This window comes from Hylobates moloch, unplaced genomic scaffold, assembly GCF_009828535.3.
Source record: "Hylobates moloch isolate HMO894 unplaced genomic scaffold, HMol_V3 SCAFFOLD_5, whole genome shotgun sequence".
NCBI classification, from domain to species: Eukaryota; Metazoa; Chordata; class Mammalia; order Primates; family Hylobatidae; genus Hylobates; species Hylobates moloch.
Window position 1 is genome coordinate 36,709,199 of NW_026652280.1, and position 23,736 is coordinate 36,732,934.

Here is a 23,736-nt window from a genome sequence, read left to right on the forward strand (position 1 = left end):
GCTCCATTCTTGAAGTCAGCAAGACTGTGAACACACCAGAAGGAACCAGCTCTGGACACACTAGCACCATGCAGTTCAAACATCATCAATCACCAATATAGCAGGCTCGATGGGTGCTTTCCTATCACATCATTTATTGTCAAACATTTCTATGATTATGCAGATTTAGTGAATTTTTATTTTACAATAATTTGTATTCATTCATTTACTCCTTTTCCTATCCTGACAGCTCAGGGTGCAAAGTGGGAACCCACTGTAGACTAACACCATCCCATTGCAGGCCACACTCACACCCACACTTACTCAGGATAGAGCTATTTAAACCTAAAAATTCACCTAATGGACACAGCTTTGGCACATGGAAGGAAGCCCAAGCACTCAGAGAAAGTGCACGTGGACATGGGGACAATGTGCAAACTCCACGCAGACGGTGGCTGGATATTTTTTCCTCATCCATGTGTAACAAAACAACATTGATGAAAATGACTTTATTTGTGACCTACTGTCGAAGGTATGGTAACAGTTAAAAGAAGAGGAAGACAGTACATAGCTGTGAAACTTGATTTAATGTTAAATATTCCAGGAGGCAAAACACTGGACTCCTGAGTGGAGAGAGGTTTCTGATACTGAGAGTCCACTTCTCCTTCACTGTCCAGAGGGTGAAGGTACATGCATGCCTTCAATTAATTTGAAAATTATAGAAGTTGAGTCCTGCCAGCAGCAACCACTCTGTGTGCCAGTAAAAAGCAGTCCTTATGCCAAGCCATATGGAGAGGTTTGGGGTGATCAACTGTTATTTCTAGGGTCTAAGGGATTATTTCTACTTTGAAAAGGCAAAGGGCAGATCAGTGTAAGTGTTTGACATATTCACTGTTTTCTTTTTTTTACTTGAACAATTAAGATAACAGCTATAAAACAACTTTTTTGATGAGTCATACATAAATGATACCTTGATAATTTGAATACCAATAAAATATTCACCTATCCTTGCATAAACTGCTATAATGGAAATGACAGAGATTAAACAAATTTACCTATCCCAGTTCTACAACTAACTAGTTGTATGATCTTGGACAGGTTATTTAACTTCTCTGTTCCTTAGTTTGTCTCCTTTTTAGTTCCTTAGTCTCTTCATTATAGGGTTGTTCATAAAATTAACTGGAATAAAACATACATATTAAATATACACACAAATATACATACATATATATGAAACAGAACAATGGTTGACCAACAGCACTGTAAAATCAATGTTATTAATTCTACTTAAATATATCATGTTAGATATTAAAGCAAATATTAATACATTAAAGTATCTAGCATTTTTCCCCATAGAAAATCGATGTGATTAATTCTACTCCACAACAACACTGTTTGGTAAGGGGAGTAGGGATTATATCACTTTCTCTAGGAAACATTTGTTTACATGCCTTATTCTGGATTTATTTGCATTGCTTTAAGGAATTTATTAACCTTGGGTAATTTGATCAACCATTTCACATTGTATCTATGGGCAGCAAACAATGAAACTTTCATCCCTCCTGGAAAAGAGACTTGACTGTGAACAGAAATTTTTGATGCTCTAACTCAGAAAAATAAGTAATATTAGGCATTGGTGAGGGGTGGGGGGCAGTCAGCAGGGAAAATACTTCTAGGCAAGGGAATAGCTTTTAGTGTTCCTCACATCATACCATCTTGACAGTTTCTTATCCCAATTCTATGTACAGCCATTCTATTTTCTTCCTTGACAGTAGCTCTTGGCTCCAGTCATGCAAATCTGCTTAAAATGATATATACCATTTGCTCATTTCTTTTTGCCTTTGTAAAGTCTCTGTCTGGATATCCCTTCTTCCCCACATTCAAGATCAAACTATTGCTCCTTTCCCTGAAATGTTGTTTAAAGCCTCTCTTCTGCTGAATAATGTCAGAAAGCCAAACAACATGCATTAGAAGGCTGAGTGTCAAGCCTGACAGAATAAACACAATTTTCCAAGATATCAACTAGAAATAAATGGGACCTTGGTTTATACTATCAGAGCAGTTGCATTTAAATTCCTAGACCAGCAAGATTTTGTACCATAAAACAAATGACATTGCTGCTCTAAGAGTCAGAAAACTTACCAGCATGCTATTTTGGAATGTATATCAGAATTAAGAGTTAAGTGGAGTTAAATTGAGATTCTCATCTCCCTATTCACTAACTGTGTGACATTGGTCAAAATACTGAATGTTCCTGAGCTTCATTTTCCTAATTTATAAATTGGAATTATTGATGCCTTTCAATACTATTCTTTTTGAAAAATAAAATGAAGCTTACAAAAGAGTCATATACATTGTTAAGGACTTTATATGACATGTGTTTTTTCATTCATTTGACAAATAGTTGTGGAGGACCTACTAAGTGCTGTGTGCAGCACGCTGCTAATTCATTCTTACTTACATTGAAAAGATACAGCACCTGACCTGGAAGCCAGCCATACAGTGTGATAGGCCAACAAGTAGACATCAAGGATAACACAGTGCCCCTGTGAAGAGAGGGTGTGTAATATGTGTGTGTGTGTCTATATATGTGTGTGCATATATACACATTATATATATTTAACTATATTATATAATGTTAGTGAATATATAATCATGTTATTTACTATATATTATGTATATAATTTATATTAATAATATATTAAATATATTTATATATGAAATGTGTGTGTGTATATATATAGAGAGAGTGAGCCTTTCAAAATCAAAATTTGAAAGAGCATTTTTCCTTTGAAGAGAAATAGGAGAAGATGTGATCTGCAGCATTTAAACTGAACCTTAGGGAATGGAAAGGAAATTTAAGGCATAGGGAGCCGCATAAACAAATGCATGGGGGCATAAAATGTATCTTTCCTGGACTGTTGCTATTCGGCTTTGGCTGCATTAAAACACCAATGTTGGCTTCTTTTCAGAGTGTTAATCTATATGATTTATCTCTATCAGGCCTTCATTCAGGTAGACAAGCAATAGGGAATGGTCAAATTAATGCAAATTGCCGTGTACATGTATGAAACTTTCTCAAGCAAATCCTTCTGGCTCTAGTCAGTATTTTCACACTATTATTATACTTATAATTTTTTTAAATGATGTATTTTTATTTTTTTTTTTGTATTATATGATGTGCCAAAAGCTATCAAAGGTTATATTGTTCTCTAGCAATAATGTTGGAAGGGAGACCTATGTTTGTAATCAGGCTTGCAGTCCAGGTTTTAGATATAAATACTAATGTTACTTCAGTAGCATTTTTTTTTTTTTTGGCAAAAAAATTTTATAGGCGTATTTTAACTTGGAATAAAGAACAAAATTTTAAAACTTGAAATAGGTATTTTCTTTTAATAGTAATACCAGATTAAGCATTAGTAAACCATTTCAGGAGATAAGTAGAATTTCTTCCTGCGGGTAATTATCTGTGGCTTTAGGCTTATTTGTAGCTCTGTCAGCCTAACAAAAGGTGATTAAAAGGGGCAAGTCCAAACTGCAATTCCACATCTCATTCCTGATCATTTATGACAAATAGAGCTATTAGTTCTATCTTGAGCTAAGCAGAGGAAACAGACCTAGTAAACCAAGCAATATTTATAGTTGCTAAAGTACATTGGTTCTTGCTATGCCCAGGTAGTCTTGGAAGCAGATTACAAGAGGAAATTTTTACAGAGCTTTAGTTGTAATAACAGACTTGGTCTTGCAACAACCTTATGGGGTAGGCACTCTTTTAAACCGCATTGCACAGATGAGAAAACAGAATCCTAGGGACCTATGAAGTGGCAGAGTCAGATTTCAAACCCAGGCAGTATAGCTTCAGAACCCCATGATTAATACCTCTCACCAGCCTCTTGCCGATATAATTCTTTGACAGTTTTCATTTTCAAATCCTCTGCTTTCTTACGTGCTCAATAAATGTATTTGAAAAATTCTATTAAGTTGGTTGTTTTGTTTAATGTCTTCTAAGCAAATAAGAAGTAGTCTATTGGCCGGGGGTGGTGCTTCACACCAGTATAACCCCAGCACTTTGGGAGACCAAGGCAGGAGTATTGCTTGAGCCCAAGAGTTTGAGACCAGCTTGGGCAACATAGTGAGATGCCATCTCTATCAAAAATTAAAAATTAAAAAATTAGCTGAGCATGGTGGCACATGACTGTAGTCCTAGCTACTCAGGAGGCTAAGATGGGAGAGTCACTTAAGCCTGGGAAGTTGAGGCTGCAGTGAGCTATGATTGTGTCACTCTACTCCACCCTGGGCAACAGAGCAAGATGCCGTCTCTTAAAAAAGTAGTGTATTATATGTGCTATATTAATAATTTTATTACTAATAATTCTCTTATCAGAGTAAGTTAATAATTCTTGAGCATTTGGGCTAAATGTAAATAGAATATTTTCCATATTTGGATCTTTCTTCAATTCTAACATTGGAGTAGGCAGCTTGCTATTTTGGAAGCAAAATTATGTCTTAAAGCATATTTTAAAGTTGAAACTTGGTTATCTTGTTAAGTCTTCCTTCAACAGCTTTAAAGGACAGTGTTTTTAGGGAAGAGGAGGAAAGGAAGTAGCAAATTTTGGCAGTATGTACCACATGTCTTAAACTCTACTGAATCTTTAAAATTAGGTGAGAAGGAATTATTTTATAGTATCATTTTGCTCTTTCTTCTTCATCCAAGATCAAAATTTCTTGAAATAGATGTGTTCGAACTTGTTCAGTCTCATTGCAGATATTTCCTGGACTGGCATTTCTACCACCAGGCTTTCTGCATCCATTGCTTGAAAGCCCCTTGTTTTTGTTTTATGCCATTATTTTATCCCCTTGGCCACACTCAATACTATTTTATACTTATTTCCTTTCTCACTTAAAACTTTCAAATACCCGATTTTAAACATTCGTTGAATCAAGTGAAATGTAGTTACTCTTCCACTGTCCTTTCTTTCTTAGATATCACATTTCCTCTTTACAAAAATCCTTGGAATACCTTGGTGACCAATATTTGAGTATCCTTCTATTTATCTACTCTGCCTCAGGCTGAAGTTTCCTTAGCTCAAAGTAATCCCCCACAGCCACTGGAGTCCTCAGTCAGAGAGAGAGAACTACCTATGCCTTGACCCTACCTTACATTTGCCTCTCAAAGAGCTATAGCCAATCCCTTGCCTCCTGAAGAGTTGTATTTATCCTCTTATGTCCCTAAATAGTTACAATGACTATTTTCTGAGTTCTTCAGTTTGATAAGATTGGGTTAGTTTTTATGTTCCCCCAATGAATTTTATCTCTGTTGTGTACAACTTATGTTAACTCCCAGAAATATTCTATCCCCGTCTTAGTACCGTCTTTTCCAGTCAATCTAAATTTGAGCAAATGAGATCCAGCCCTGAGACAATGTAGATCAGGAAGCTTTGTGGTTAGCTGATAACTAAACCAGCTTTGCAGTTGCATTTGATGCTTTCCAGAGCACATCTCCTTTTTTCTTTCTTTCCTAATTTAAATAATAGGAAATAGGAATCCATGCATGCTGCCCTACTTATCATGTTGCCAGCACAGTCAAGCTTTTACTGTCCCCTTCACCACCTTCTCTGCTGTACCTCTGAGGTTCAAGTAGCATAAAAAATAATTTTTGAATCCCTTGGATAATAGAGTACTCTCCTCATGGGCACTGCATAGAAGCAGGCATGTTTTCAAGAACATTTAAAGACAAAATTGTTGGCCAAATTATTCAAGAATAAAAATTGTAATTAGGGATTTTACTTTGGTGAGCTTCATGAGGATAGGAAAAAAATGACAGTAACAATATAGCTAGTATTTTTCAGAGGCAAACCATGTTAGAACCAACATAGAGGAAGGCATTTTTCATACATTATATTATTTAATCTTCACGTTGGTGGTACTGGAAAGGCATTGATTTTCCATAATACAGATGAGAAAATAGATGGTCAGAGAAATCAAGATATTTGCCCAGCAGATCCAATGTCATGTCTGTGGTTCCCTCAGGTCACATTCTCTTTTCTCTTTTTTTTTTTTTTTTTTTAAAAAAAAAAAAAAAAAAAAGTCAAGTTTTGCTCTTGTTGCCCAGGCTGGAGTGCAATGGCATGATCTTGGCTCACTTCAACCTCTGCCTCCCAGGTTCAAGCGATTCCCTTGCCTCAGTTTCCTGAGTAGCTGGGGTTACAGGCATGCACCACGAAGCCCGGCTACTTTTTGTATATTTAGTAGACACAGGGTTTTACCATGTTGGTCAGGCTGGTCTCGAACTCCTGACCTCAGGTGATCCACCCGCCTTGGCCTCCCAAAGTGCTGGGATTACAGGCGTGAGCCACCGTGCCTGGCCCACATTCTCATAATTACATCACATGTACTCACCTTGATATGAAGGTGGACTAAAGAATGCCACATGTAGTATAGAGATATATACTTAACGGTTAAATTGGTGTTCTAAGTATGATAGTGCATAAAAGATAGAGACCACAGAATGAACAGGAGTCAGGAAAAGTTTCTGAGTAGTTAGAAAAATGTGTAATGTCTCTGGTTCTTCACTTCAGCAGTCCAACATTTCTCAGAATGGTTCTTGTTTATGAGTTCTCTGAAAATGAAACAACATCATTAACAACAACCTCTTGCACTTTTCTGTGTCGTTTCACATACTTAAAAGGAAACTTAACATTGTCCAGTGTGATGGAAGTTTGGGTTCTACTTTTGTTATGGCAAAAGCTGGTTAGGAAATGGAAGTCTATGTGTGTCCTGGCAATTTCACCAGTTAAATGATAGTGCACCTGATACTGTGATACAGAAAGTTTATTTATTTATTTATTTGGTTATTTAGCATATGATATTGAGGCAGGATAATAGGGTCTGGAGGCAGGGAATTGAAGGCCAATTGGAGCTAATGTCCTAAAGCTGGATCAAAAAGGAAAACGCCTGGGTCTGGAGGCAGAGACTCTAAGGCCAATTTGTGATCACTTCCTAAAGCTGGAGGGAAAGGAAAATCCCTATGTCTCTAAGCCCCAGTAACAAAGTATCAGAAGCTACTCCCTGCACCACCCCCTTTCCCACTGTATCTCCGATGTGAAAGGAAACTGCCTTGGATTGCCCGAGGGCGAAATGCAGGCCATTCCTTCATCTGCATAGGGTGCCAAATCCACTCTGGCCTCTAAATGGCCACAGGCCAAATCCTTCATTCGCATAGTGGATAGCCAATCTGGACCTCAAAATGGGGCACTTAAACGCCAAAAAACTTTGTCACCGGGGTCTTGAGCCACTTGCTGGGGGCCTGCTGCCTCCCTGTGGAACGTTCTCTAGCTTCAGTAAATCCCTACTTTCACCATTTCGTTCCTTTGTTACCTTGCGCACTTTGTTCAATTCTTTGAACACACCAAGAACCTGGACATCTCACACTCCAGGCCAGCCTTCTGGTAACAATATGTCTAATATCTTATAGCAGACACTGTACAAAGACTGTATAAGGAGGAACACACTAGACAAGTTCCCGGCTGTCTTCGATCTTAGTATCCAGCAGGGGCACCCCATGCAACTGCACTGACACCATCTAATAAGTGCTGGATGGATGAGTCCAGAGCTTCACGGCTGTTAACCAACCCTGCGGTATCCGTGTTTGCTAAAATCTGAAAGACTTGCAGGCAGAAGACTGCCACAAAAAATGAGGGAGAGAGTGTCTCTGCTGTAGGGTGATATAGGGGATTCCCTTAGCACATTTCCTGAGCAGTGTCCTTGTTCATTCATTCAGCCCTGCCCCACTCCACTCTCTAGTGAAGCAATTCAGAATCATCTCAGCATCTGCTCAGCTCTCTCTCTCTTGAGGCCCCAACACTAACACCAGAATGTCCCACCGTTAGACCTTGTATCTTCCTTAACAGGGTCCTCAGGGTTTTGAACAAATGGTAAAGGCAGTAACTGATAATGTAGGGGAAAGGTGTTTCTTTTTTCTTTTTCTTTTTTTTTTTTTGTCCCAGCTGTTATTTGTTTAATTACCCTGATCACTACCCACAGACACTCTGACTTTTTCTATTTGTTGATGATGCCGTGTTTGATGATTCCCAAGACTTCATTAGGACTCTTTCTATTTATCGTTTTTTTCTGCTTTCACTTTTAATTTTCCAGAAATTTGGAGTTACTGTTGCCATCGTTTTGTTTTCCAATAGTAGTATAGATGTCAAATAATAACAATAGTTCTGTGATTTCAGTTGCATTTTGAGGGGCAAGAGACTGAGAAATTGCTGACTCTCTTGAACAGGAAGCTTTTGATTTTAAAATATTGCTGCAATAGAAAGGGTTTAAGAAAAGCATTGTTTAAAATTATTGTATGTCCTAGGCACCAAAATACATTTTAAAATAATAAAATATATGCTATACAATATTAATATATGCGCTTATATTTTATATGTATGCATATATCATATGATGTTAATATCTATGCTGTATGTTAATATGATATTCATATATCTATACTTTTTATATTTACTACAACTTACTGACAATTTGAAAAACTATTAACTTCCCAAGTGAACCCATCTTGAGGCATCTCACAAACAATACCATAATAGAAACCAGCCTTGATAATTTTAAAACTCAAATATCCTCATTATCTCATCATTCTCCATTATCCCCATATTTTTCCTGGCTCTAACCTAATAATGAAATCCTATTTTTTTCAATGTAGTTGAATATGCAATTTTAAAATTGTTATATTTTAAATAACTGGATCAAAATGATTCTAAAATTACCAAACTGATATGATGATGTTTTTGTGTTATGGAACAGCTCACCTGAGTCTAAAAGTGTAATGAAACACAATTACATTTGCATAACCAAATTATTTGATTGAGCACAGTTACTGCAGGGAGTTGAAATAATATGGAACAAACAATGATTTTTTTCTATATATTTAAATTTTTCCTAATATATTTGTATGCAAGATGCAAGGCATATTAGTCTGTTCCCATGCTGCTAATAAAGACATACCTGAGAATGGGTAATTTATAAAGGAAATAGGTTTCTTTTTTTTTTCTTCTGTGAGACGGAGTCTTGCTCTGTCACCAGGCTGGAGTGCAGTGGTGTGATCTCGGCTCACTGCAGCCTTCGACTCCCAGGTCCAAAGGATTGTCCTGCCTCAGCCTCCTGAGTAGCTGGGATTACAGGCATGCATCACCACGCCCAGCTAATTTTTGTATTTTTAGTAGAGACAGGGTTTCACCATGTTGGCCAGGATGGTCTCGAACTCCTGACCTCGTGGTCTGCCTGCCTCGGCCTCCCAAAGTGCTGAGATTACAGGTGTGAGCCACCGCGCCCGGCCAGGAAAGAGGTTAATTGACTTACAGTTCAGCATGGCTGAGAGACCTCACAAAGTGTTCGATCATGGTGGAATAGGAAGTAAATACGTCCTTCATCACATGGTGGCAGGAAGGAGAAGAATGAGCAAAAGGGGCAAAAGCCCCTTATGAAACCATTACATTTCATGAGAACTCACTCACTATCATGAGAACAGCATGGAGGTAACCGCATGCATGATTCAATTACCTCTCACCAGGTCCCTTCCAGGATGTGGGAATTATGGGAACTACAATTCAAGATGATATTTCGGCTGGGACACAGCCAAACCATTTCACAAGGTTACAAATGTATTTTTAAAAGACAGAAAGATATTGACTGACTTGGGAACAAAAATTTTGCTGATTTTCATTGTACAGGCATGTCCTTAAACAATATAAATTTTAAAACTTTTTTCTCCCAATTTTCTTAAAAGATTTATCTAGGATGATGTACCTTATTAGTACTCACAAACTCCTTTACTGTTAGAAGCTTGCTTATTATGTCTGTGTTCCAGAATACATACATTATCATAGAGTTAGCACATCAAAGTATTTTTCTAAATGGCATTTATTTGTTCAAATGGCAGCAATTTAATTGAATTTTTTAATGTTAAAAATCTACCAAGCAATATAAGTGCAACATAAGTGTTAAACACAGTTTATGCATAGATGTTGTCCTCTAAAATGTTTAAAATTTGCTTGGTGTCACAAATCTAATTCCTTGAATAAAAAGAAAATAAGAAAGATATAATTAATTGCTATTTTTTTAAGTTCATAAGTGATGAAAATATACAGAAAAATTATTCTCAATAAAGGCTGGGTTTGTTAGGCATGGGTTCACAAAAAAACGGGAAGAATATAATTGACTAAGAAGCATGCACAGGATTCAGATCACAGCAAAGGAAGGAAGGCTGCCCATGTGATGTAGAAGGGATTAGAAAACTGGAATTTCTGAGCTGGCTGTGTTTTAATTAGCTATGAGAAAATGATATCATCACTACCTTTCTGGGTTCTGATTTTCTCATCTGCAAAGTAAAAAGTTTGCATCTGATAATCACTAAATTCTCGATTCCCTAGAAAAGGTTCAAGTATGAGGAATAATGTGCATGAAGGCACAATGGTAAGAGAGACAGCCTTTATGATCAGGCCATGAGAGAAGTGACCCCATTAGAGAGGGCATATTCAATATTAACTGGAGATAAAGCTTGATTGGTAGCATGATATCAGATTATATAGGGTCTTAAAATCAGGCTGATGAGTATAGATTTGATGTGAAAGTAAATGTGTAACCACTGGACCTTTGGAGACAGAAGAGCTGCAGAATAAATGCAGTACTTAAAGAAGAGTAATCAGATAGTGAAATGGATGGATTTCCCCCCATTGATGGATTGATTGGAAAAGGGAGACCCTGGGGTTATAGCAGCCACTCAGGAGGTTTAACTAAGCTGGAGGATGAAGTATATCCAGCACTTTATGATGGTCAAGAACCTTGTAATCTCTTCCTGGTTGTACTTCTGATGTTATAGAGGACAAACATCTGCTCTAATAACCACTTTCCTCATTTGTATCATGAGGGAGTGCTGGCCTCTCAGTACAACTCTAAAATTTTATAATTATCTGGAGACAAATTATTATTTATATTGCAAAACAAGATCATTTGGTTTTTACTGAAGGAGGAACCAAATAGTAATTTATTTTGTATTCAATATTTAGAAATATGAATTTCATTGTGGATGGTGAAGCTTTTTTAGAGAAAACATGTGTGGGTATGTGTGTGCATGAGTCCCATATCATTTTTCTTATTTATAGTAGTATCCTATCAGATACTCTAAATCAATTAGCAACTGCAACTTTGTCATGTGGATTTTCTTATTTCACTCTATTTTTGTTGAGATCATCTTTTCAGTATCACATTGGGAATGACTAAACTGCAGCAGATGAAATCCTTTCACAACACAGTTATGCTGGCTTCTTCCAAGACACATTCCTGTAGGTTTTATCAGCAGGAAAACAGCTCCCAGTATGAGTGACCTCCAGGATAAACAGGAAGCCAGCTGTGATTAGAAATATCTTTTAGTGGACTTGTACCCCCCAGAGGTGGTCATGAAACTTTAAATCTTTGACAAAATACAAGTCAAATAGAAAGAGGAAAGGCAAACAAACTTCTATGGGAAAGAAATTTTGGTGCAAAATTTGATCCAAATACAGTAAGATTCCTCTTTCCTCCTCCCTTCTTAGCGTAAGACAAATGACTAATGCTAGAGAATGAAATAAGGAACATTAACTTGCTTTATAATCGTTGTGGATTTCAGTGGGATATAGGTTTATTTAAAAGTTAAACTAGACCTGGCTTTACATGTACAGGAATGAAAAAGTAACTAAAAGCTTTATCCATTTAGTTTAAGGATTTGATTCTCTTTCCCTTTTATCTTCATCCTCCAGCCTCTAATCCTCATTCCCCTTAAAGTGCATATCATCCAGGGAATAGTAACATATTTAAAAACATTTAGCTTAAAGTAAGTAATTAACCAAGTGATAATATAATTATCTGTTGGGTTTTGATCCAGGCACTGTCCCTAGTGCTTTGGAGAATATGATGCTCAGTTAGGTTAGAGTCTAGTGATGGGAATGAGAGTAAAACACATGTAATTACAATAAAAGAAAGAGGCAGAGGCGCAAGTGCCAAAATCTGAGGACTGTTCAGTACTGAGCATGCGTGGCAAAAGAGAACAAAACTAGAAGAAAGCTGTCAAAAACCATTTTTATAAAACTCCTTTAAAATAGATAAAATACTTCAAATGGAGGCAAAGCTCCAGCTCTCAAAAAGAAGGGACAAAAAGAATTTGTCCCCCCAAACTGATCCAGACTAATTGCTTTGTACCCTATTTCCAACTCACATATTCAATCAAAAAGGCTTGCCCCTGAGTCGGTCACAACTACCCCATTTAGATTCTAATCTTTCACCTAAGCTGTATTTCCAGTTATCTATGGATAGTTCCATTTGGATGTCTAATATTAACCCTAACTAGACAAGTAGAACTCTGTATGGGACAGGATGGCCCTTAAGTTATTTACTTTCTCAATCAGCTGATCTCTGTCATTACAGCTACCAGATCCAGGGCTACAAACACTGGAACTATATTTAATTTAATTTAATTCTTTCTTTCCTTGGCAAGGCAGTGGTATCAATGTGTCTCTGATTTTCTACTTGATAGTTCTAGGAATTCGGCCATCTCATTTAAGATCTCTATACTTTGTTTATATCTAATGTGAGATACGTTTTTCATGTCCTTTTTTCATAATTCTTTTCTCTTTGTTTTTCTTTATTGTGACCTCTCATTCAAGGATTTCCCGCCTTTTCTTTCTCCTTTCGTGAAACCTCACTTCAGAATTCCTGCGAAAGCCTTCATGGTTTTCTCCCTGCTTTCAACGGCCCTTTCCTCCACTGTGACTCTCACCACTGCCAGACCAATCCTACAAAAATAGGGCTGCCTGCTTGTTACTTTCCTCCTGACAAAAATCTCTTGAGTTCTTGGATTCCTACTGCATCAAACCCAAAGCCTGGTTGTCAGGGATTTCAAGAGTCTGATCTCACTTGGCAACAAGAACATACCACCTCTTTATATGAGTCATACTCACGCCTCTTTCTGTTGCATCATTTCTCTTCTTAAGGGCCTATCCCAGTCTTTCACCCTATACTCTCAGTCTCGCCACAACTCCACACCTCTCAACTCCTGGAACATCCATCTTTGTTCAGGCCTGTGTTCCTCACTGAGGTCAGGATGCTTCAGTAGTGACTTGACTTCTGAACATAATTGCCAGTGTTCTCTCTGGGGCATCTGTCCATGGAGTCTTCTTTGGAGTTCCCCTCATATGTGCTCCTGGCTCTTATTTTGTGCCAATCCCATTGCAGTGGGACTGGCTTCATGAGCTGGCAATTGCTGCAGCTGCCCAGGGTCCCAAGCCCAGAAGGGCATTGCACTTGTTTTAATGTTTTACTCTTGCTGTCTTGAAATTCTTAATTATTTTTGAACAAGTAGCCTCACATTTTCACTTTGCGTTGGGATCTACAAATTATGCAGCTATTCCTGCGTTACAACCTTAACGCTTATTCAAATTGTATTTAGTTAAGAGTTTTCCAGGAGCCATCATTATAGTTAGATTCCAAGTACCCTTCAAGCCTCCAGTTTCAATGCCAACAACCAAACTAAAAGATTTTAAATATCATTCTCAATTATTACACACTGTTTTCTACAGAATGATTTTATATTATCTTGCTTGAAGCTTCCGTCAGTATTATTGAGTATGACTATGAAATGTTTGGCAAGGCTTGCATTGAAAACCACAATCACAGATTAGTCTTAGAGAACCTGATACTGCAGATCTAGTTGGGTTGACACTGGGGATGTTGTCTGTTATCTCAACCCCAAGAAGAGAAATTGCCTTCAGCAATCAGTACTTAGGGGAGATTTGTGTCAAATTAATATGTTGTTAATTGATGACAAAAGTGATGATTGATCATATTTTCATTGTAGCTTGGGTTGTTTAGACATTCAGAGTCAAATTGTAAATCAAACTCTGTCTCCTCACTCTATCCTGGTTCTGATGCTCTAATTTTTATTTGATATATATATGTATATATCTCCATATTTTAGTTTTATTATATGTATTCATTTTAGCGATCTCAAATCTTACATGCCTGTCATATATAAGTGCTCAATAAATATTTGATGAATGAGTTAGGCACAGTACAAGCAGTATTCCATGATAAAATGCATTCCTAAAAATATGTGTCAAATACCAAAAAACAAATGATAATCTTCTCTGAAAACTGTAAAATGGTATTTGTTAATTACATTTTGACTTTTAGGCACAATCTTTGACCTCATATTATTGGCATTTATAAAAGCTCTTTGTTCGTTTTTATTTCAATTGACATAACCAGTTTAAGGCATCAGATTGAGACTGAGACACCACCACTCCTACTTATTGCAATCCTTTTGCTTTGCATAAATTATAGTAAATTTATGATACCTAGACTTTAATCCTTTATAATTTTGTCTATACTTTCATTTAAAAGATACAAATAAAATAAACAACAATCACTTGATTCTGTGCTATGCCACCCTCCAAAAACTCAACTATTGAAGGGCAAGCAGGTCTTAGATGATTAACTACTATGCAAATAATGAATTTGGACTATGAAAGGCTATTTAAGAGTGACTATACATAATCTTTGGAAGGGAGGTTACCTGAAAGTTGAGGAGCTCTATACAAATGATAAAGTTAAGGAAGAACATCACATCCTTTTCCCTCACCAAGCCCTCTTTGCCTTCCCTCTGAAAACTGTTCTTGCCGTTTTCTCAACCTCAAGTTTCATTTAGATCTTAATTATTATTCATTCATTTTATCTTGGCTTGGTTGTGTTTCTCCAAGCCAGGTAAGTTCAGATATATATATATATCTATGTATTCTACCACTTGGTACAGTGTTAGGTGTATGACTGACTGGCTTTTTAATTTACTTTTTTTTTCCATAAGGAGAACAAATATGGACATGTGATTTATTAAAGAGATGGCCAAAAGGGATTCAGATCAGTATATGTAATGCTATCTGTGTGCCCTTACTGGGAGTGGTTAATAAGCTGGTCTGAATACAGTGCTAGTGCTTTTTGAATACAGTGAGGCATTCATATCTTTGTAATACTGCTACTTGAATGCAACGAGGAGCTGGTCCAGTTCCTACATTTTCTAATACCTGCTTAAAATTATTACTCTGATAATCAAGAAGCTGGAATATGAGATTCATAAAAAATTCTTTATTCATTTTCTGAATGTAGAAAAATTATCACACTATTTTAATACAAGGGAGTATATCAAAGGCAACTGATCAAACTGGAATGTTGTATTCAGAATAGCTCTGAAAATATTAGAAATGCTTATATTTGTAGCATTTTATACAAAGGGTCTGTTTCATAAACATGTTGCTACTTATAGACAGCAAATGGAATCTAGTAATGTTCCTGAATAATTAACCAACAAGTTTAATTTATAGCAGGAAGCAAATGAGGAAGTTATTAACATTCAGGATACACCAAACAAAGTATAGGGATCTTTAATTCATGGGTGAATGAAGACAGAAGCAACATGTTGAACACAGCATTTCTCCTTTTAAAGTGATTTCCTTATCATATATTATTAAGTTGATACATAGTACAGAGATTTTGCTCAAATCTCTGGGTCCCATCAGCCTCTACTGCATCTTTTAGTAAAACACACACACACACACACACACACCACACGCACACGGAAACATATATACATGTTGTGTAAAGAGTTGGTATAGAAAAGATCATCTAAGATAAAATATCCTCCCCATTCATTATGATAGCTTCATTACATCTGTTTTCTTGGTGGAAAGATTTTCTGTTTGGGAAAAAAACTTAATACTTTTCTGATTAAGTTTATATAAAAAACACTGCCACATTTATATTTAATGCAGCTAAAAGAAGATTTCATGCCTGTTCTCCCAGTGAACAGTTCTATTCTGCCAGATTTGTACCAGAGATAATAATAGGCTTGATTTGTATTGTATTTAAAAAAATCATCAAAGCATTTTCACATCTCTTCTCTCATTTGAGCTTTTCTACTGTCCTGTAAGACTGGTTAAGTGTGTGTCCTAATCCATCTTTAACAAAGGGGGAAATTGAGGCACAGAGAGGTTATGTGACATGTCAGAAGACATGCTCTAAGTTAGTAACAGTCCTAGAGGTCATGTACTATGACTGTCTTTCTCCGCTTCTAGAATATAAAGACCACTCTTGAGCATGCATTCAGTTATGTATTCATACAGAGAGGTGCAAAACAAAAATCATCCAAATTTTAAAGTATGTATGCTGGAACTTCATACCTAGAGATTCCAATTTAGATTAGATGTTATTCCTTAACATATCTATTTTTAATGTGATATGTGTACGACTTTGAATCTGGTCAACAAGCACTGTTGGACCTTTATTCATTCAATCATCCAATATTCTCTGAGAATTTTGCCTTCTGTAATTTGCTTGTCTTCCTAACAGGTTGTTACACTTTATCAACTTTGTTAGTCATTTCATTACGGTATATTTTTGTTGAAGTAGTAAAATGCATTGCTCTTTTTCTTATGTCTCACATTGAAATATATTCCTTCAGTTCAAATTTAAAAAACAATACACAATTGCACAACAAAAAGAACCAACCCCCTTCAAAGAAAACTACCACATTCTTCACAACAAAATAAAATCAGTATGTAGAAGACAATATATAAATGAATATAAATCATAGGACATGTTGATCATAACACATAAATTATAAATACAAATAAAAGGAACATGATGTTTCAATTCTACAATTTGTAAAAGTAGAACAATTTGATAAGCAGCATTGTTGAAAATGAGGAGAACTGGTCACATTTATATAATGTTGGAGAAAGTATTGTTGATACAATGTCTTTGGCATTGAGATTGGCAATATTTCTCAAAAGTAAAATGTATGTTCTTTTTGTCCTAGAAATACTGTTTCTCAGGTATAGATAAATCTGTGCGATATGGATGTTTAAGAATATATATCACAGCATTGTCTATAATAAGAATAAAAGGAGGCCATCTAAATGCCTGTTCATAGATAAGTAGCTAAATAAATTATGGTACATGTATAAAAAGAATTATGATGTCTCTATAAAAAAGAATAAGCAAAATTTATATATACTTATATAGAATAGTTTCCGAGGTATATTAGGGCTACTACATTTTAATTAAAGGTATATATTATGTTTCCCATTGAGTTTAGAATGACGTATAAAGGAAGAAGGAATATGTACATGCTTGCATGTACACAGACAGTAGTGTAAAGTTAAAGAAGCTATTAACTGATGCATTTGAAAAGGAAAACTAGAAGTTTGAGGTGGGAAGAAAACTAAATTAGTACTAGATACATCTGTATCATTCAAACATTTTGCTAATATTTGTATTTGCTAATTTTCAAAAAGGACTAGACGACTGAAAATCAAAAACTTTAGTACTGAAAATAGTAATCAGAAAATAGCGTAAACTTTAAATTGTAAAATAGATATTTTCCAGTTGAGCTTGCATTTCTATTATCATTTAATCATATATAACTGATATAACAGATCTAATTATGTTTTCCTCAAGATCAAACATATTTCTAAGATGATCCTATAATTTATTTTCCAAAGAAATGTAATTATGAGTTTGAGAAACATGTTATCATTTTCAGTCCATACTTCTCCAGTCGAGTCCTGTCAATTATGGAGTTTTGATTGAGACATAGGGTTTCAAAATCAGAGTATGTCAGAACTATGAGGGATCCCAGATATTTTATTACTCAATCTTGGTTCAGGAATGAAATGTGGATCCAATAGGATATTTTTTCTCCCAAATTAGTACATTTCACTCACATAGTGAAAGTTAGGATTGAGTTAAAATAAAAATTAATGCTAAGTAACAGTGAGAGTCAGGTAACATGAGTGTTTTGAACCAACTCTATATCATGTTGCTGTCGGTCTTTGGACAAGTCTCTTGTCCTCTCTGTGATCCAGTTCTTGCAACTTAGAAATGATTGCTTGAAACCAATGCAAAAGCGATTTGCATTTATTCCATATTTACTGCAAATGATTGGTGAAATTCACTTATTAACTCAGGAATTTATTAACTTTATCACTCTCTGGACTTGCAACCACCCTGGTTTTCCAAAGTTCCTGGATCTACATAAATGCTCCCATCTTTCAAGCTAGCTTAAATCAAATTAACATTATTTAAGCAATTACTCTGAGTAGGGCATTTTGTGAGTTCTTATAAACATTTTGCTAGGTAAAGAAGTCCCATTTTCTCAAATTCTTCAAACACAGTTAAAACCCACCTAAAATTTTATTTTTTTGATTACTTATAGCACAAATTCTCCAAGTCACAACATGCTCTTTTGTTCTTTCATTGCTTATTCCACCGACAGAAGTTAAGTTTCATATTTTCCATTGCTTCTATCTAATTAGCCATTGTCATTTTAACAGTAGTATCAGAATAAAAGTGAATGAAAACAGATATTTTAGACTTAAAGGAACTTTCCAAATTGTAATTCAGACCAAATATTGAATTTTCAGTCACCGAGAAGTTGTAGTTGAAAGAAGATGAAAGAGTCAGCAGAATGTAGAAATTGAACCATCCCTCAACAATCCAGATCCTTCTGTTTATGCACCTTCATGAGACAAATCTAACACCCAAACAAATAACTGGATCTGGAATTATCAATGCTAATAACTTTCCATTCACAAGGAAAACCAAAGTCTAACTCTAACTCATTTTCATATTTTTGAGTAGAAAAATTTGTTCCCCCAGATTCCTTGGCAGACGTATGGCAAATCCCCTATACAAACCAACTTTCATTTGCAAAGTGAAACCAACTTCCTTAGATTATATAATTTTTTTTCTTCAATGTTTCCAGAAAAGAAAATTGGTTCCAATAAATAGGGAGTGAGAAAATATCTGAAATATGTAATTTAAAGAATATCTAGCCTGGGTTCAAATAAATTTAATGATTGGAGTATAAACATTTAGATTCATTTTCTTAAAGTGAGGTCATTACAAATTAAAAAACATCATCTTTATATAATCCCTAAGAGTCCATGAGTAAAAATTGCTGTTTAATATGTTTTTCTAAGATCTCATAAATGAAATCTCCTATGATTAAATATCAATATTCTTAATAGTTTAAAACATTCAAATTTCATAATGATTACATTTAAACCTCATATTAATTAGCTATATTGAGAGCCCATAACTAATTTTTTTTTTTCCCTGCAGGCAGAATTCACAGCCATGCGGGAGCAGTACATGCGAGGTGGGGAAGGCTTCATCATCTGCTACTCCGTCACTGACCGTCAATCATTTCAGGAGGCTGCCAAGTTTAAAGAGCTCATTTTTCAGGTCCGCCACACCTATGAAATTCCCCTGGTGCTGGTGGGTAACAAAATTGATCTGGAACAGTTCCGCCAGGTGAGTGCCAATTTTATCTGGTAGCTTCTGTCTTTTCCTCTGAGGATGCATAGTACAAAATATGGCTGCTTTCCCAGGTTCACACTGAAAATTATGAGAAAGAAATTATGCACATGATTTTTCTAATAAGTCATGGTGGTCCCATGGTAAATTGTGTTGGCCTCCATAATATTTCACCACATATGCTATTTTGCAGAGTGCCCTTACTAGTGCCCCATCCCCTAGGATCTGGGATTATATACTGAATACAGTAGAAATGATTCTTGTTGACTTCTGAAGTGTAGCCTTAAGATTTCTGCAGTTTCTGCCATTGCCACTTGAACTGCTCACCCTTGAGTTCAAGTAAAGAATCCCAAGCTAACCATGAGAAGATAGTCATGTGGACAAAATGAGATTCAGGCTCACAGCTGTCCCTGCCAAGACACTACACATGTGGGCAAAGCCACTTTGCATGTTTCAGCACCAGCCACCATGTAACTGTAACCTCATAAGATAGCCAGCCAATCCACATGGAACACGAAAATCTCCCAGGTAAGCCTTGTCTGGATTTCCGACCTAGACAATCAGTGGCAAATAAAATGAAATTGTTTACGCTACCATGTTTTGGGGGTAATTTTTCATGCAGCAATAGATGATCAAAACAGAATCTTTCCCTCCTTCCAGAATTAGAACAAGCCACTATTTCCCAGGTTGCATCAGAAATTACTCTTATATACCATCCATTTCCTTCAGGCTGCATCTGCTATATCAATGTGATCAACAGACAGTCTCAAAACTTCTCCGAACAAACAAAATTTATAAGGAAGAAACTATGGCTAGCTTAGATTGGGATCCATTACCATAACTTACATAGTTCATTCATTATATTTTCTTCTCATCTGGTCAGACACTACTTCTTGGGCAATAACAGATGGCCGAACTATGATGGCTTCCTCCCTGAGATCTCAAGATAGTAATGATAAATCAGTTGCCCTGGTTCAAGAATCAGGCAAATCATATCACAATTCCATTCCCATGAATCACATTGTACAAAGTAACATTACTGAGAAGTGGCATGTAAATCAAATTTTGTAAATCTAATTTTCTAAATTGAGTTGCTTTGTTATAAATTGAGATGCTTCATCTTTCTTTTCATTGATCTTAAATTTGAACTGGCTTTCAATAGTTCATGTTATTCCAGTTAATGATTTATCGTTAGCCTATTTAAATTAGTCAACTAGTAAAACCTTTTACTAACGTAGGAATCTCCACTAAAACAAATAGTTGTCTCCTATCTTAAGGGTATTGTAAATATGGATTTGCATGCTTAATATGTTTTAAGTTTTCTTAAATTGAAAACATCTCATACAGAGTCCATGTTTACAAGTTGATGTTTAACAGGGAACGTATTTCTATGATTTAGTGCAATGCATTTTTGTGGTGATATGTTTGTATATTTTACTTGAGAATCTAAGCATCTTAAAATGGCAGCTAATTATTGTTTTAGGAACTGTAATATTTGTTCATCTCCTCTGCAACTGTTCTGCTGTCTTACTTTGCTCTTTCTCTTTCTCCAAAGACATGTTCAGCATGATATGGTTGCATTTCTATGGGTTAAGAATTCAAGTTTATCTCATCAGTTAAATAGAATCTATTTCAGATACTTGGCAGAAAGGAAGAAAGTTGGAGGCTTAGTAGCTGAACCTTTTCTATACTCCTCTGAAGAGTGCTAGTGCTTTACTTTTCTTAGGGCCTCTAGGAACTAGTGTGACAAAGCACCCTAAATGTGCCACCAAGTGATCATATGCCCATTTTTGTTGCACTTCTAAGAACTCCTGGAGTACAAAAACCTCTGACAGGGTTTCAATTAGGAAAGCTATAAGTGACTCTGAAAAACTAGTGAATTTGAAAACATTCAGGAAACATTTTTTCAGGCCAAAAATCAACTAAACTTTCTCTACAATGATTGCTCTTCATGACTCCAAAGCTGGCTGACATTTACTTTTCCCTCACTCTCCAGGCCCTGTCTTACCAGGCTCAAAGGTGATACTTAGGATCTCACAAAGGCATGTTTATCAGAACCCCTATCCCAGCCTGGATAATTAGCTGCTCCTTTCAGATTGGCAGTGAAGTGAATCACAAGCATTACAAATGTCACTGAAATAAAAACCCAGGAAAAGATAGTAAGTTGAGTAACTTTGCAGATTTGATAGTCTTTTCCTTGTAGATAAAAGCAAGTACTGTAAACAAGATAGTCACAGAAAGTGCAAAAACCATGAAAACACAAATTGCAATCTTTGTAAAAATGTTTGTGTATCACTGTCTCCAGTAATGAAGTGTTGATGTAAAAATCTGGCTTCTGGTTGTGGTTGTGATAGCAATAATTATTCTTAAAACTGCAGAGTGGTTTCTTCTGAGCAAAACGATTTCAATTCACACTTTTATCTTGTAACTGCTCTGTGTATTTGTAAACCAAGCATTTGAAGAATGAGGACATTTGACAAATGAATATATTGATAGCAATTGACTTTACTAAACTATTGTAGCTAGTGACAAAATTAAGACTAAAACACTATCACATTGTACTCTTTTTGTTCATCAGTATCTGAAAGGTTAGGTTTCTATTTCTTCTTGTAAAAAAAAAAAAAAGCAAACTCAAAAGAAAAATAAAGATGCTGACACCTAGATGGTTTGCAGCTCAAAAGAATTCTGTGAGAATTCCTAGAGTGATAAAGTTAAACTCTCAAAGGTGAAATTAACGCTGGTGCTATTGTTTAGTGGTGAGGGGCAAAGGAGTAGGATTCTCACTAAGCAATTCTTATTCCTTATCAGCCTACACTGAAAGAGTTTGGAAGGGAAGAATTCTGATGGTTGAAGCTGTTTCTTTTCATATTTGGTAAGAATAGGTGCCTATATTCTTAATGCATTTTGGGAAATCCCAGGGCCCTTTCTAAAAAAGATAAAAAATAAATGAAAAGACAATGAGTTTTAATGTATTATGTGTTTATCATTATTCACCTCCTTGAGCTTTAATGTGGAAGGATCCAAAGGATAGTATTTAATCTGTGAAAAATATTCATTTTGATGGTGATATTACTGATGATACATTTAGTGTTTTCAAGGCTCTGTGCTGGGCACGTTACACACATGATTTTATTTAATCCTCACAACAAGACCAGGAAGTAGTCTCCTTTGTACCTATTTACATATGAGTCAACTGAATCTCTAATACATTCAATAACTTGTTCAAGGTCACACAGCTAGTTAGAGTTGAGAGACAAAACCCAGTGTGTTCTGACTTAAAATCTCACTATGTCTTATGGTTGGCCTACAAACCATTGTCATTTTATCATGAATTTATTTTTTTATATCAGCTTCAAGATACTAGCATGCTTCTCAGAGCAATAGCATCTTATGGACAAGGAGGAGCAGGAAGAATCAGGATAATAATTCTTTGGGTTTGGAGTAGGCAGTTCCAGGCCATGGACAAGCAAGCAGTAGCCCAAAGTTGGTTTCCTTATCCTTTTGGTGAGAGGAAAAAGAAAAGTAAGGAAATGGGTTTCAAAATTACTGTAAAATTCTGTTTTATAACAGCCAAAAAATTCTGTCCAAAGTTTATCCAGACTATTCTAAAGCCTGTCTTAATTCCTGAACAACACTAGGTCCTTGAGCTCCCATGCTCTTTGTCCCTATTCATGCAGGCTTCTGTCTTCCCACTGGAGAGTAGAAGGAGACAGTCCCGGATTTCTCTTTTTCCAAAATCCTGAACGGCTGTGCAAAGTAGTAGTCTGTGGATGAAGGAAGTTTCAGGGTTTTGGGAGCTAGATTAGAATGTTTTACATCAATTGCAGACCACAAACTTTTTTTTTTTTTTGAGATGGAGTCTCGCTCTGTCGCCAAGGCTGGAGTGCAGTGGTACAATCTCCGCTCACTGCAACTTCCACCTCCCAGGTTCAAGTGATTCTCCCGCCTCAGCCTCCCACGTAGCTGGGATTACAGGTGCCCACCACTATGCCCAGCTAATTTTTGTATTTTTAGTAGAGACGTGGTTTCACTATGTTGGCCAGGCTGGTCTCGAACTCCTGACCTCAGGTGATCCTCCAGCCTCGGCCGCCCAAAGTGCTGGGATTACAGGCATAAGCCACTGCGTCTGGCTAAACTGTTTTATCCTGAAGATATCCTGAAGATAGACAAACCTTTCGGTACCAACAGCGTAATTGAAGCTTAATTTTCAGCTTTAGGCCTTGAAACTCTGCTTCCCACAGTCTACGTAACTCTTGAAGTACTGAGTTGAAATCATGAAAGGCCTTTATTTATTCTTTAGTGAGATATCTAATTAAAATAGTTTCATTTCTTTACTTAGAGGGGTAT

At 36.2% G+C, this 23,736-nt stretch overlaps 1 protein-coding gene across 2 annotated transcripts in view; it reads left to right on the forward strand.

The window, feature by feature from the left end:
• The window catches only part of RIT2 (Ras like without CAAX 2), a 389,165-nt gene that overhangs the window by 182,551 nt on the left and 182,878 nt on the right, over positions 1-23,736 (forward strand). For both annotated transcript variants that reach the window (XM_032152422.2, XM_032152421.2), the window contains one exon: positions 19,195-19,386. In XM_032152422.2, the coding sequence (XP_032008313.1) occupies positions 19,195-19,386 (192 nt within the window). The remainder of the gene's footprint in view (positions 1-19,194; positions 19,387-23,736) is intronic.